Below are 16,572 nucleotides of genomic sequence, written 5' to 3'. Positions count from 1 at the left end.
TCACAATCTTAATCCCCATTTTACAGATGAGGTAACTGAGGCCCAGAGAAGTTGTGACATGCCCAAAGTCACACAGCTGACAGTTGGCAGAGCGGGATTCGAACCCATGAACTCTGACTCCAAAGCCTGTGCTCTTTCCACTGAGCCACGCTGCTTCCCATCTGGATGTCTGCCCATCATCTAAAACTGAACATGTCCAAGACTGAGCCCCTTATATTCCCTCCCAAACCCTGTCCTCTCCCTGACTTGGCACTACCATCCTTCCCATCTCACGAGCCCACAACCTTGGTGTCATCCTTGACTCCGCTCTCTCATTCACCCAACACATCCAATCTGTCACCAAAACCTAATGGTCTCACTTCCACAACATTGCCAAGATCCGCCCTTTCCTCTCCATCCAAACCACTACCACATTACAATCACTCATCCTATCCCGACTAGATTACTGCATCAGCCTCCTCTCTGATATCCTTTCCTCCCATCTCTCCTCGCTTCAGTCTGTACTTCACTCTGCTGCCTGGATTATCTCTGTACAGAAATGCTCTGGGCATGTCACTCCCCTCCTCAAAAATTTCCAGTGGTTGCCTGTCAACCTACGAATCAAGCAAAAACTTCTCACTCTTGGATTCAAGGCTCTCGATCACCTTGCCCCCTCCTACCTCACCTCCCTTCTCTCCTTCTACAGCCCAGCCCGCACCCTACGGTCCTTTGCCACCGCTAACCTCCTCACTGTGCCTCATTCTCACCTATCCCACCATCGACCCCTGGCCCATGTCCTTCCCCTGGCCTGGAATGCCCTCCCTCCACACATCCGCCAAACTATCTCTCTTCCTCCCTTCAAAACCCTACTGAGAGCTCACCTCCACCAGGAGGCCTTCCCAGACTGAGCCCCCTTTTTCCTCTCCTCCTTCCCTCCCACAGCACTTGTATATATTTGTACATATTTATTATTCTATTTATTTTACTTGTACATATTTACTACTCCATTTATTTTATTAATGATGTGCACATAGCTATAATTCTATTTATTCTGACAGGTTTGACACCTGTCTACATGTTTTGTTGTCTGTCACCCCCTTCTAGACTGCGAGCCCATTATTGGGTAGGGACCATCTCTACATGTTGCCGACTTGTACTTCCCAGGAGCTTAGTAGAGTGCTCTGCACACGGTAAGAGCTCAATAAATATGAATGAATGAATGAATGCCTCTTTTGGCACTACTAGGGAATGGAGATTCATTCATTTATTCAGTTGTATATATTGAGTGCTCACTGTGTGCAAAGCACTGTACTCGGTGCTTGGGAGAGTACCATATAACATTAAACAGACATTCCCTAACCACAACAAGCTTACTCTCTAGAGGTGGAGGTAGACATTAATATAAATAAATAACAGATATGTATATAAACCATAAACCACTGTCTTCATCCCCAGTTTGCAGATGAGGTAACTGAGGCACAGAGGAGGGTGGTTGACAGCAAGGGTTCCTATGCCAGTCAAGGCCAACTCAACTTCAAGAGATACGGAGTTTCTTTATTCACAGTTGGGACAGCATCCACATGTGATCAGAAGAGCACAATACATACTTTAAGACAGGCAGCTATATTTCCCACTGGGTGATTTCCCCTCCTGTTTCTGGGCGTAATTTTTTCTCCAGATGATCAAATACCACTGATAAACAAGTACATGGCCCGACTTGTTTTGAGTATTGAGTTCATAAGCTAATTTCCATGACAATTCAGGCTCAGGAAGCAGAGGAAAGAGGATATGTGATGTGCTTACCTTGAGTAGCAAGGCTCAGCAGGACCTGGGTTCCTTGTTATGGGGTAATCAAGCATTCCTTGCTATGGGGTAATCAAACAGCCCTAGAGGCAGTCAAGCAGGCCTAAAGTTGAAACCACTCAGAGGGGAAGGTTGGAGAGAGAAGAGGGCAGTGCAATCCTCAAATCAGTGTGCTTCCACAGAGTTAATGGACTCCCAGGGTACTCTCAGGAGAACTGCACATCATCAGGAATCTGCATCCTAACAGGGCCTCTGTGTCAAATCCAGGAAGGCAACCCATGACTCTTTTACATCCATTCTTCTGAACCTAGGTCTGTACGGTGGGCCTGACAGATCCCGGGTTCCATAACTATTCACGGGGCCTTCCCTTGAGCTTCCAGCCTTCTGTGGAGGAAGGACAGGGACAAAGGCCCAATCGCCACATTGTCATAAATTACCAGGGGTTGAGAACAGAAAGGAGAGACGCCCCCAACCCCTCCTGGAGGTTCTAGAGACCTGCTTGAGTCCTGGAGAAGGCAGGGGCTGGGGGGCATTTGATGTGACTAATCTGATTCCAAAAGCCAATTGATCGATTAATCAGTGGTATTTATTGAGCACTTTCTTTGTGCCATGCATGAGTCCTCGGGACTTCAGTGGTAGAATTCTGCCAGACCCACTCATATCCTCCCCAACCTGGTGACACTTATATCTTTAAACTCTGTTGTGTCTCCCACCTGTAACCTAGTGTATCTCTCCCTCTACTAGGTTATAAACTCCCTGAGAGCAGGGATTGTGTCCACTTTCTCTCTTATATTCTCCCAAGCCTTTGGTACAGTGAATACTATTGATTAATTGATTGATCCCTATATCTGTAATTTATTTTAGTGCCTCTCTCCCCGGTAGATGGTAAGCTCCTTGAGGGCAAGGATCATATATACTAACTTACTCAAAAGCAGCATGACTTACTGGAAAGAACACGGGCTTGGGAGTCAGAGGACGTGGGTTCTAATCCCGGCTCTGCCACTCGTCTGCTGTGTGACCTTGGGCAAGCCACTTCACTTCTCTGTGCCTCAGTTACCTCATCTGTAAAATGGGGATGAAGAATATGAGCCCCACGAGGGACAGCCTGATTACCTTGTGTCTACCCCGGCGCTTAGAACAGTGCTTGGCATATAGTAAGCACTCAATAAATACCATAATTATTATTATTACTAGTACTAGTCTTCCAAGGAGACTGTAAGTGCTCAGTCAATCAATCAATGGTAGTTATGAATTGCTTACTTTGTGCAGAACGTTGTACTAAGCTCTTGGAAGAATACTGTACAACAGAGTTGGTAGATACATTCCCTTCCCACAAGGAGTTTACCATCTAGAGGGGAAGTCAGGCATTAACATAAGTAAATAAATTATAGGTAAGTACCTAAGTGCTGTGGGGCTGAGGGTGGGATGAATATCAAGTGCTTCTAAGGGTTCAGATCCAATGAATACTATTGATCGATTGATTATCTCCACCAGGCCGAATCTGTGCATAGGCTCCTAACCTGCTCAAAGCTTACAGCTAGAATGATCATGGCAGGCAGAGAGACCGAGGCAAAGAGGCGAAAGGGTGTGGCGAATGAGCGGGATCGATGCTCCCAGGAGACGTTCCAGGAAGGAAGTGGGCATTCTGAGAAGGGGCTCGGGGCAGTCATGGCAAAGACCCCACGGCAGTGAATCCCCTAATCTGAGCCCAGTTCCAAAAGTGCAGTGCATGCAGGGTGGAGCAGCTCCACATTAGGGCTTTTCATGGCAGTGTTGCCAGTCCTCTCCTCATAAATAATGTGGCTTTTCCACTCCACTGGAAAAAGTGCTGTCGAATGTACGGCGTGTTTGACACAGGGCCCGGAGCGTGTCTGTGCACATGCACGGAGCCTTCAGTCAGCGGTGACAGCCTAGGACTGCTTTGGCCGCAGGCTCCATTGCCCAATCTCCAGGCGCGCTGCATCTGCTGGCTGCCATTGACTAATGAGTTCTGCGGCCAAAACAGCTCACATCACTTGGAAACGGGAATGGAAGCCAACCGGCCTTCTGAGTTGCAGAAATTAACCAGTAACTGAACTAGGGACTGGGGCTCCACGAGAAAATCAGGCCCATCCGCAGGGCCCGGCTGGCCCCGGAGTCTGCGGCTCAGAGGAAAACGTCCATCAATCGATAGCATTCGTGAGGCATTTACCCCATGTGATGGTTGTCTTCTCTGGCATCATCCTCACCCAAACTTTTCCCTTTAATATCTATTTAATCCTTCAAGAACCTTAAAAAACATCCTTAACTTTGTATCTAGAAACTGCTTTGGTCCTTTCATCCTGACCCATACCAAACCTCTCTTGATCTGTCAATTTAAGTGTGCTGCCTTCTGCCATTCAAAAAGTCAGCTCACTGAAAGGAGCGATCATGTCTTTAGCTTCTTTTGTATGTTTCCCAAGGACCTGCACATAATTGGTTCCAGGTGAGTATACTGTTGACATGGACAGTGATTGACAATGATTGTCACTTCTGCCATGTTAGGCTACACAACTTTTTTAGAGAACTTCTTTAGAGAAGCAGCATGGCTCAGTAGAAAAGAGCCCGGGCTTTGGAGTCAGAGGTCATGGTTTCAAATCCTGACCTTGCCAATTGTCAGCTGTGTGACTTTGGGCAGGTCACTTCACTTCTCTGGGCCTCAGTTCCCTCATCTGTAAAATGGGGATGAAGACTGTGAGCCCCGTGTGGGACAATATGATCACCTTGTAACCTCCCCAGTGCTTAGAACAGTGCTTTGGACATAGTAAGTGCTTAGTAAATGCCATTATTATTATTATTGTTTATGGAATGAATTCCATTTGTTCACCATCTATCTGGCAAATAAACAGTCACGGACTTGGGGGTCAGAGGAAGTGGGTTCTAATCCCAGCTCCACCACTTATCTGACTTGTGACCTTGGGCAAGCCACTTAACTTCTCTGTGCCTCAGTTATGCCATCTGTAAAATGGGGATAAGACTGTGAGCCCCACGTGGGACAACCTGATTACCTCGTATCTACCCCAGCGCTGAGGACAGTGCTTGCCACTTAGTAAGCACTTAACAAATACCATAATTACTACAGCACTTAGAACAGTGTTTGGCACATAGTGAGCGCTTAACAAATGCCATCATCATTATTATTATTTACTGAGTACCTACTCTGTGCAGGCCACTGTATTAGGCCCCCAGGAGAGTGCAGCAGTTAAGAGGCATGATCCCAGCCCTCGAGGAGTTTACAGTCTTGCTGAGAAATATTTCTTTTGTTTTGTTTGACCTGCCACTCCCCTTGTCCTCCTGCTTTGGAATTTAGTCAACAATTCCATTTACACCCTGTCTAAATCCTTCATGAATTTGTAAACTTCAACAGTGAATAATAGTAACATGAATTTCTACAGCCTGTTGTATTCCAGAGCACTTTCACATCAATTGCCTATTTTGTCCGTCACCATATTTGTGAGGTAGGGTATTTTCACTCACATTTTGCAATTTGAGCTGCAAACTCAGCTCTTAACAAACACCATAATGATAATAATTATTATTAAATACCATTTTATAAAAATAGATAAGTCAATTCCATTGATTATTTGATTGATTTTCCTCAAGGAGCTTAGTTACGGCCAGAGGAGACAGTAAGCGGCATCACCAGAATATGAAAGGTTCAAATGGTAAGGAGGAAGAGGTGGCCGAGTACGCCCAGCCATCACTTGGTCTCCTGTGGCTGGACTCCAGTAAGAGATGGGTCATGGTTAGCCCCCAAGACAACTTCTCCTGGGCTACCCCGTCTGTAAAATGGGGATTAAGACTGTGAGCCCCATGTGGGACAACCTGATCACCTTGTATCCCCCCAGTGCTTAGAACAGTGCTTTGCACATAGTAAGCACCTAAAAAGTGCCATCATCGTCTTCATCATCACTAAGTCACCACAAAAAATCTCTGACAAAGGTTAGTAGTTGTAGTTCTAGTGGTAGTAGTAGTACTAGAAATAGTAATAATAATAATGATGATGGCATTTATAAAGCGCTTACTATGTGCAAAGCACTGTTCTAAGCGCTGGTAGTAGGACTAGCAGCAATAATAGTTAGTTACTGTGCGGAAGGAGGCAATGCTAAACCACTTGTGAATTTTTACCAAGAAAACTCCATGGATGTACTACCAGAACGATTGCAGATGGATGTGGGGTGTTCTGGGAGAGATGTGTCCTTGGCCTTGCTATAGGTTGGACACAACTCGACAGCATAAGACAACAACAATCAATCAATCGTATTTATTGAGCGATTACTGTGTGCAAAGCACTGTACTAAGCGCTTGGGAAGTACAAGTTGGCAACATATAGAGACAGTCCCTACCCAACAGTGGGCTCACAGTCTAAAAACAAGTAACAGTAGAGTCTGCAGTTCCTTGTGGGCAGGGATGACTTCAACCAACACTGTTGTACGGGACTTTCTCCAGGCACTTAATAATAATAATGATAATAATTGTGGCATTAGTTAAGTGCTTACTATGTGCCAAGGACTGTTCTAAGCACTAGGGTAGATACAAGGTAATCAGGTTGTCCCACAAGGGGCTCAGTCTTAATCCCAATTTTCCAGATGAGGTAACTGAGGCATGGAGAATTTAAGTGGCTTGCCCAAGGTCACACAACAGACAAGCAGGATTAGAACCTATGTCCTCTGACTCCCAAGCCCATGCTCGTTTCATTAGGCCACACTGCTACAATGCTCTGCACACATTGTCTCAATCAATACCATTTTTCAGTGGTATTTGTTAGGCACCTATTTATTCATTCAATCGTATTTATTGAGTGCTTAATGTGTGCACAGCACTGTACTAAGGGCTTGGGAAAGTACAATACAACAATGAACAGACACATTCCCTGCCCACAGTGAGCTTACAGTCTACAGTTGGGAGACAGACATCAATACAAATAAATTACAGATATGTATGTAAGTGCTGTGGGACTGGGAATAAGGAAGAACAAAGGGAGCAAATCAGGGTAACAGAAGGGAGTGAGAGAAAAGGAAAGGGGAAGCCTAGTCTAGGAAGGTCTCTTGGAGGAGATGTGCCTTCAGTAAGGCTTTGAAGGTGGGGGAGAGTAATTTGTGGAGGGAGGGCACTCTGAGCCAGAGGGAGGACATGAGGCAGAGGGAGGATGTGAGCCAGGGGTTGGAGATGAGACGGATGAGACTGAGGCACAGTGAGAAAGTTAGCACTGGAGAAGCGAAGTGTACGGGCTGGGTTGTAAAAGGAAAAAACTGAGATGAAGTAGGAAGGGACAATGAGGTGGAATGCTTTAAAGCCAATGGTGAGGAGTTTTTGTTTGATGTGGAGGTGAATGGGCAACCACTGGAGTTTTTTGAGGAGCGGGGTGACATGTCCTGAACGTTTTTGTAGAAAAATGATCTGGGCAGCAGAATGAAGTAGGGACTGGAGTAGGGAGAGACAGAATGCTGGGAGGTCAGCAAGGAAACTGATGCACTAATCCAGGCAGGATAGAATGAGTGATTATATTAACATGGTAGCAGTTTGGATGGGGAGGAAAGATTGGATTTTAGACAAGGTGGGAAGGTGGGACTGACAGGATTTAATGATGGATTGCATATGTGGATTGATTGAGAGAGAGGAATAATAATAGTAATAATTGTGGTGTTTCTTAAGTGCTTACTATGTGCCAAGTGCTGTTCTAAGCGCTGGGTAGGTACAAGGTAATCAGCTTGTCCCACAGTCTCACAGTTTTAATCCTCATTTTACAGATGAGGTAACCGAGGCACAGAGAAGTTAAGTGACTTGCCCAAGGTCACAGAGCGGACAAGTGGTGGAGCCGGGATTAGACCCGACATCCTCTGGCTCCCAAGCCCGTGTTCTTTCCACTAGGTTATAGTCTTGCGAGACATGAAGGATGATAGTACCATCTACAGTATGGGGAAAGTCGGGGAGGACAGAGTTTGGGTGGGAAGATAAGGAGTTCATTCATTCAAACATACTTATTGAGTGCTTACTGTGTGCAGAGCACTGTACTAAGCACTTGGAAAGTACAATTCTGCAACAGAGACAATCCCTACCCAACAACGGGCTCACAGTCTTGAAGTTCTGTTTTGGATATGTTAAGCTTGAGGCGTTGGGAGGACATCCAGGTAGAGATATCTTGAAGGCAAGAGGAAATGTGAGACTGCAGAGTGGGAGAGAGATCAGGGCTGGAGATGTGGATTTGAGTATCATCTCCTTAGATGTGGTAGTTGAAGCCATGGGAGTGAATGAGTTCTACAAGGGCGTGGGTGTAGATGGAAAATTGAAGGGGACCCTGAACTGAACCTTGAGGGGAGGAGGGAGAACAGGAGCCCGTGAAGGAGATTGAGAATGAATGGCCAGAGATTGTACTTTCCCAAGCACTCAGTATAGTATTCTGCACGTAGTAAGCACTTTATAAATATGATTGAATGAATGAATGAACGAATAAGAAGAGAACCAGGAGAGGACAGAGTCAGTGAAGCCAAGGTTGGATAATGTTTCCAGGAGAAAAGGGGGTGGTTTTGCAGTGTCAAAGGCAGCTGAGAGATTGAGAAGGATCAAGCTGGAGTAGAGGCTGTGGGACTTGTCAAGAAGGAGGTAATTGGTGATCTTCGAGAGGGCAGTTTCTGTGAAGTGAAGAGAACGGAAGCCAGATTGGAGGGAGTGAATGAGAGATTGGAGTAGAGGAATTATGAGCCTAATGTGGGACAGGGACTGCGTCTAACCTGATTATCTTGTATCTGCCCCAGCACGTTTAGTACAGTGCTTGGCACAGAGAAAGCACTTAGCAAATACTACCAAAATCATAATTATTGTTGTCATTATTATGATTGTTATCATTATGATTAGATTTCATAGGATGCATCACTGAAACAGGCCCAAGCCATACAGACAGTAACAGACCAATTGAACAGGAAATGTACAGAAGGACAAACCATAGAAACATTTCAACTGGTTCCCGGAGCTGGACAAAGGCTTCAAGGGAAGAGAATGCTCAGGGAGCTGGAATTACCGTGGGAGGGTATTCTGGAGGAGGTATTTTCCCTCTCAAGACTGCCTAAAGTCCCATTTTCATTTCCGGTATCAGCCCATATGACCAAGGGCCACGACAGCCAGCGTAAGGCGGAAGCCCTAATCCACACTGTCCAGCTTGTTTTTGGGAAACAGAGTCTCTCCAACAGCCAGGGCTTCTTGCCTAGCAGACTCCCCACTTGGTGCCCCTCCCCAAGACCTCACCACCCCTGTGATTTCCCTTTGTCCCCAGGACTGCCCCGCGGACGCGGGCGACTTCCGAGCCCAACAGTGTTCGGCGTACAACGACGTCAAGTACCAAGGGCAGTTCTATGAGTGGCTTCCTGTCCCCGGGGACCGTGCCGGATCCTGTGCCCTCAAATGCCGGGCCCGGGGCAAGAATATTGTGGTGGAGCTTGCCCCGAAGGTGCTGGATGGGACCCGCTGCCACACGGACTCCCTGGACATGTGCATCAGTGGCATCTGCCAGGTGAGCCCCTGCCGGGATCCCGAGCCTCACCGAGAACGCACCTCGCCCCCACCCTCCGTCTCCTTTCAGCTCTTTCATTTCCCCAAGTCCCAGGCCCGCCCCAGCCGAAGTTTTCACAGCATCTCCCTTGCCTTCAATCTGTTCCTTCCAGTGCCCCGCCAAGAAAAACGGGCAGGTCTGGGTGCCCTCTGAGGCTCGGGTTGCCTTTGGGATGAGGGAGAGCTAGAGGGAGGAGGGGAGAATGCAGAAGAGCAGTGTGCCAGGCCTCTGTCTTAGCATTCAGTTCTGCTGTTGCCTCTGATAATCCCTTTGCTGGATTCCATTGGCCGGTTTTCCAAAGGCAAAGCAGCTGACTTCCCCTTGGGGATGAGGTGTGGGGATGGAAGCTCAGCTGCCGGCCTGCTGTGTCACAGCTAGGTCGATCAACATCTTCACAGGGTGTCTCCTGCAAGAGAGCTGCAGCCTGGATTTGGGGGAGACAGAGCCATTGGTCTGGGCATATTTGGCAAGATTGCTGTAGTGTGAGTGGGAGGGAAGGGGGCCTAAGAGATGGGGAGCAGGATTTGGGGTCCTGGGCTCTAAAGTGGAGGCAAGGGAGTGTGAGAGAGCTGGGAAGTATCAAATTGAAAGAGGGGCTGGTTTGCCCTGATCTCTAACTCTTGTGTCCTCATTCCCCCTGCCCTACCCCGGACACTTCAACCTTCCCGGGCATCCCGGGATGCACTGGCATGCCTTGGAAACCATGGTGGGCAACACAAGCTAGATCCAAAGTGGCTGTCAAGATGGCTCTGGGCAGCCGAGGGGAGGGGGATGAGGAAATTTAGAAAAATTAGCCAGGGAAACAGCAGACCCCAGAATGAACTCTGTAGAGGGGTTGTGGAGAGAGAACTGTGAAGTGGGTCAAATGCAGGACCATTAGCAGAGAGCTCCTGCTTTCCATTGGAAATGCAGAACCAATTTTATATCCCCATCTGTGTTTTTGCAATTAGGCTCCTTTTCTCAACCAGTGTCCACTGCTCCCTTAAATTCCAACAAGTGGTTATGGTCAAAGTGGAAAAAAAAAATCAAGAAATTTGGCAGGAAACCGGGGCCTGGCTCGCAGCAGCACTGACTTATGCTCCTGACATTATTATGGATTTTATTTAACTCTTAGTGCCTGCTCTAATCAAGAATAGACTCTGCTCCTTGTAAAGTCAATAGACTAACCCTCTCTACCCCCTCCCCACCACCATCCTGAGGCTGCTAGGACTGAGGGGTTGTGATTAATAAGAAGCCAGCCATCCTGTTGCATGTCTATCACCACGCAATTCAGAGCACAGGAAAATACTGATTTTTTCACTGAAAAGATAAAGCTTCGCTTTTTGGTAATTGTCCCTTTAAATTTCCCAGTCATTTTCTGTGCCACGTGGAAATTCTCTTTTAGTGTATTCACTTCTCGGTGAATGAAGAAGCAGCTGAGAAAGTTGTCAGGTACCAAAGGTCCCCACACATTTTTCTCTGTTTCACTCCTGCCTCTGTGCCTGTCTTATTTCTTTCTCTAATCATAATTGTGGTACTTACTGTGAGCCAAGCACTGTGTTAAGCATCAGGATAGATGCAATACAGTTAAATCAGATTCATTCATTAATTCATTCAATCATATTTATTGAGCACTTACCATGTACAAAGCACTGTATTAAGCGCTTGGGAGAGTATAATACAGCAACAGACACAGTCCCTGCCCATAACGAGCTCACAGTCTAGAAGGAGAGATGGACATTTATGTAAATAAATGAATAAATAAATAAATAAAAGATAAGACATTTATGTTGTGGGGATGAGAGGGAGGATGAATGAAGGGAGCAAGTCAGGATGATGAAGAAGAGAGTGGGAGAAGAGGAGAGGAGGACTTAGGGAAGGCTTCTTGGAGGAGATGTACCTTCAATTAGGGTTTGAAATGGGGGAGAGCAACTATCTGATATTAGGAGGTAGGGTGTTACAGGCCTGAGGTAGGATGTGGGCAAGAGGTCTGCAGCAAGATAGACGCCCTAGCTAGGTGTTCTGTAGAGGGGCCCAGGCGGGAGGCTAGTAAACGTTTTCTCTTTTTCCAGAACGGAACACTTTACCTTTCTTGACAGATGGCTGGAGATAATCCCATTGTTAGATATAAATCAGTCAGCCAAGGTGGTTTTCCCATGACCCACATGAGCAGTCTCTTGTCCTACAAGGGTTCACAGTTTAACAGGGAGGGAGAACAGGGATTGCATCCCCATTTTATAGGTGAGGAAACTGAGGCACAGAGAAGTTTGGAGACTTATTCATGAGTCACCCATGGGGGCAAATAGCTGAGCTGAGATTAGAACCCAGGTCCTGTGCTAATTTTTTTAATGGTATTTGTAAAGTGCCAGGCATTGTACTAAGCACTGGGGTAGACACAAGGTAATGGGGGTGGACACAGTCCCTGTACCACATTGGGCTCACAGTCTTAATTCCCATTTTGCAGATGAGGTAAATGATGCACAAAGAAGTTAAGTGACGTACCCAAGGTGACAGTAGGTAAACAGCAGAGCTGGGGTCAGTCGGTCAATGATATTTTGCTTGTATCCACCCCAACACTTAGTACAGTGCCTAGTACATAGTAAAAAGGCCATATTATTGTTATATTATTATTTATTCAGCACTGACTGTGTGCAGGGTACTGTACTAAGCACTTGGGAGAGTACAACAAATAATAAACAGACACATTCTCTGCCAACAACAAGCTTAAAGTCTAGAGTGGGAGACAGACGTTAATATAAATAAATAAATTACAGATACGTACATAAGTGCTGTGGGGATGGGAATGGGGGTAAATAAAGGGAGTAAGTCAAGGAGATGAAGAAGGGAGTGGAAGAAGATGAAAGGAGAGTTTAGTCAGGGAAGGCCTCTTGGAGGAGTAGACTCCAGGTCCTCCGACTCCCAGGCTTGTTCTCTTTCCACTAGGCCATGCTGCTTTCTGTCTACTTCTCCCTTCTACCTCTCACTCTCCTGCTTCTCTGCCCTCTCTTTCTCCTGTTTCTCTCACAGGTCTCTCCTGTCTCTGTCTCACTCTCTTTCTTGCCTCCGTCTCACTCTGTCTTGCTCTCTCTTTTGGCTCTGTCACTTAATCCCCAGTGCTCATGAGTGCTCATTCCTGTCAGTGGGTTTCACACTCTCTGTGCCCTGCTGTTTTACTGTGCCATTTTACTGCTAGAATTAAGACTTTCCCCTAGAGTATGGTGATAGTTCCCTGTACCAAAAATTTATAAACCTTGAACCGTTATAGACTTTCTACTTTAATAATAATAATGATGATGGCATTTGTTAAGCACTTACTATGTGCAAAGCACTTTAACAGATCATATCTGGGATGGGTATATGTTGGAAAGATTTAATGTAAGTTTTCAAGTAATGGGAAAGTGGGGAATGGGGGAGAACAATCTGTGATATAATTTCAAACCTGTAAAATGCAATTGCTGGTTCTTTAATACTTACTGGACAGAGTAGCAAAAACCCTTAGACTGGTCATGGCTATGTCACTGTCTAGGGTAAAGGGTAATAATAATAATAATTACTATGATACTCATTAAGCACTAACTATGTACCAAGCACTGAGATAGATTCAAGTTAATCAGGTTGGGTATAGTCCCTGTCCCACATGGGGCTCACAGTCTTAATCCTCATTTTCCAGATGAGGGAACTGAGGCCCAGAGAAGTGAAGTGACTTGCCCGAGGTCACACAGCAGACATGTGGTGGAGCCGGGATTAGAACCCAGGTCTTTCTGACTTTCAGGCCCGTGCTCTATTCAAACTAGGGAGGTGTTGGCTGGAGGGGAATGAGGATGGGGGTGGGAAGGGAGAATAGGGATGGGCAGAGTGCGGGGAGGAGATTGAGGGGACTTGGTGAGGTCAGAGAAGTTTAAGGGTTATAGGTGAGGTTGTCAATAGCAACAACTGCTTAATCTGGTGATTTTAAATCTTTAATTAAATTGCTTTGAATGTCAGCCACTGAAAGTGAAGAGGGCAATGTTTAGGAACAAACAGAGACTGAGTTGAGAGAAGCAGTGTTGCTTAGTGGAAAACGCACGGGCTTGGGAGTCAGAGGATGTGGGTTCTAATACCGGCCCCGCCACCTGTCTGCTGTGTGACCTTGGGCAAGCCACTTAACTTCACTGTGCCTTAGTTACCTCATGTGTAAAATGAGGATTAAGACTGAGCCCCACGTGGGACAACCTGATGACCCTGCAACTACCCCAGTGCTTAGAACAGTTCCTGGCACATAGTAAATGCTTAACAGATACCATAATTATTATTAGTTTTATATGTGGAGGCAGGAAGCTGTTGGTATGTAAAAATCTGAGTCTTTTTCACCATGGTGTCAGATAGCCACACCTGTTCTGTGTTCTCCACTGTGGATTCAGGCTGGGCTGCAGGAAGGTGAAAGAAGGAATGGCCACATCTTGGCAACAGTTCAGGATGAAATCTATGGAGGGTGGATGATAGAGAGTGGTTCTGACATTCAAAGCCGGCTGAAGTAGCACGGCAGAGAAAGATAGTGTCCTCCGGCAATTGCCACTTGCCAGCTGCATGACCTTGGGCAAATCAGTTCACTTCTCTGTGCCTCAGTTCCTCATCTGGCTCCTTTCCTCTTAGACTGTGAACCCAGAGTAGCCAGGGACCGTGTCTGACCTGATCGCACTGTATGTACCCCAGTGTTAATGTGGTGTTTGGCAAATATTAAGTGCTCAATGAATGTCAGTTTTTTTAATAGTATTAGCACCTGATTTTCCTCCCAGCTCTGCCACTGACATGTTGGGTGATTCTGGGCAGGTCATTTACCCTCTCTGGGCCTTGGTTCCTCTCCCCACCTCCCAGGGCTGTTGTGAAGACAAAATGATATGAGTAATGAGAAAGCAGATTGGGATCCTGAGAAAGCTCTCAATAAATACCGTTGATTGAGAAAGTCAGTCGGGGCCCTAAAGACCCTAACTCAGCAGATCCAAGAGATGATTCTGATCATGAGCCCTAACCGAAGCCTCCCTGGGGCAACAGAAGCCAGGGGCTAAGTGGGGTTTAACAGTGGCAGTGAGCTTGAGTGCTTTCTTGGCCCAGCTGCCAGGGGAAGAAAGGATTAGGGGCTTCCTCAGAAGTTGACACAAATGCTTCTCAATTTCAGTCAGGATCCCCTTTGCAGCGGGAAAAGTAAACAGGTCAGCCTCGATTCCATTTCCCCTTGAATGAGACCAGGCGGCCAGCAGCTGGGAGGTTGAGAGATGGGGAAACAGCCCCTCTCCTCAGCTTGTCTTTGGGATCTGCTCAGGGAGGCCTGACACTTCCTTGGCAGCACTCGTGTTGGAGGGTCTGGCAGGGTGTGCGTGCCTGACTCATCCTCCGGCAACGTGTCACGGTGCTGCCGAGGGGGTTTGCTCCTGTGGGGCCCAGGAGTGCCAGAGAGATTCCCCTGCCTCGGCTCTCTCGGTCTTGATCCAAGGGTGGGTCAGTCAGTGGCCCCCACCCATCCGTGGCCTGGGAGCTGGCCAAACTCTCGGCCTTCAGAGGAGACCAATATGGGAATTGGTGAGGCCCTGGCCCTCTGGCCATTCTGGGATCTGGAACTGCACCACATCCCCTCTTCGGTTCCCATCCACCGGCAGTAGCCGGGAGGGAAGGGGGAAGAAGGGATTGGACTCCAGAGGCTGGAGGGTCAGCCTAAAGTTGCCTCTAATAATCGTCTGATCCATCTGGGAGAAGGGAACATCAGATCCAGGTGAGGCTGGTGGCAGAGAAGGAGAGGGGAGACTACAGAAACACTCGGGGCATGTTACTCTCCTCCTCAAAAATCTCCAGTGGCTACCAGTCAACCTATGCATCAAGCAAAAACTCCTCACTCTCGGCTTCAAGGCTGTCCATCACCTCACCCCCTCCTACCTCACCTCCCTTCTCTCCTCCAGCCCAGCCCACACCCTCCGCTCCTCTGTTGCTAACCTCCTCACTGTACCTCATTCTCGCCTGTCCCGCCGTCGACCCCCAGCCCATGTCCTCCCCCTGGCCTGGAATGCCCTCCCTCCACCCATCCACCAAGATAGCTCTCTTCCTCCCTTCACACCCCTACTGAGAGCTCACCTCCTCCAAGAGGCCTTCCCAGACTGAGCCCCCTTTTTCCTCTCCTCCTCCCTATCCCCCCACTCCCTACCTCATTCCCCTCCCCACAGCACCTGTATATATATTTGTACAGATTTATTACAGTATTTTACTTGTACATATTTACTATTCTATTTATTGTGTTAATGATGTTCATCTAGCTTTATTTCTATTTATTCTGATGACTTGACACCTGTCCACATGTTTTGTCTTGTTGTCTGTCTCCCCCTTCTAGACCATGAGCCCATTGTTGGGTAGGGACTGTCTTATATGTTGCCAACTTGTACTTCCCAAGCGCTTAGTACAGTGATCTGCACACAGTAAGCGCTCAATAAATACGATTGAATGAATGAATGAATGAACTAGGGGAGCATCTGAGGCCAGGAAGGTGAAAGGGCAGGGATCTGTGGTGGGTGGGTGGAGGGACCCTGCAATATTGGAAGACTGGAATCAATCAGTCAATCAGCAATATTTATGGAGTGCCTTACTAAGTGTGGAGGGCTATGTTCTAAACACTTGGGTGAGTACAGTATAACAAAATTAGCATACACCTTCCCTGTCCGTAACAAGCTTACTGTAGTAAGCGCTCAATAAATACGATTGATGATGATGATGAAGGCAGCAGCCTCGGTTGCCGGGGGTGACACCGATGGCATTCTGGGCCCCGTAGTCGGGGCTGGCTGGGGATGACAGGGGTCTTTGATCATGCAGGCTGAGGGACCACCATTCTGTTTGTTCTTGGTTCTTGCTCTCCTCCTTACCCTTCTCACTTCTCATCCAGCCCTGGGACTTCTAGGCTCCCCCCGTGAGTTGGAAAATAGAATTAAGGAAGAGGAGGAGTGGAGACCTAGAGCCTGATTGTAAAGACCAACCAACCTTTCCCTCCCCCCCTCCCTCCATCATGGGCTGCCTGTGAGAGTAGGGGCTGGCTCTTCCTGGGATCCAAGCACTGGTTGGTACTCATTCCATTCTGAGCTCCACAACACTATGTATATATCTGTAAATTATTTATTGATATTAATGTCCATCTCCCTATCCAAACTGTAAGCTCATTAAGGACAAGTCACTGGCCTGTTTGGTGCCCTTGGAAAGTCACTTCACAGTCTCTGTCTCAGTTTCCTCACCTG

The 16,572-nt window shown here is 47.2% G+C and overlaps 1 protein-coding gene across 1 annotated transcript in view; it reads left to right on the top strand.

Annotated features, from left to right (window-relative positions):
* Positions 1 to 16,572, top strand: part of ADAMTSL3 (ADAMTS like 3) — a 317,132-nt gene that overhangs the window by 162,397 nt on the left and 138,163 nt on the right. The window contains 1 exon segment of the mRNA XM_038767353.1: positions 9,071 to 9,307. Within this exon segment, the coding sequence (XP_038623281.1) occupies positions 9,071 to 9,307 (237 nt within the window).

The sequence above is a fragment of the Tachyglossus aculeatus genome, chromosome 26 (assembly GCF_015852505.1).
Source record: "Tachyglossus aculeatus isolate mTacAcu1 chromosome 26, mTacAcu1.pri, whole genome shotgun sequence".
NCBI lineage: Eukaryota > Metazoa > Chordata > Mammalia > Monotremata > Tachyglossidae > Tachyglossus > Tachyglossus aculeatus.
This window is presented reverse-complemented; position numbering and strand designations above follow the sequence as displayed.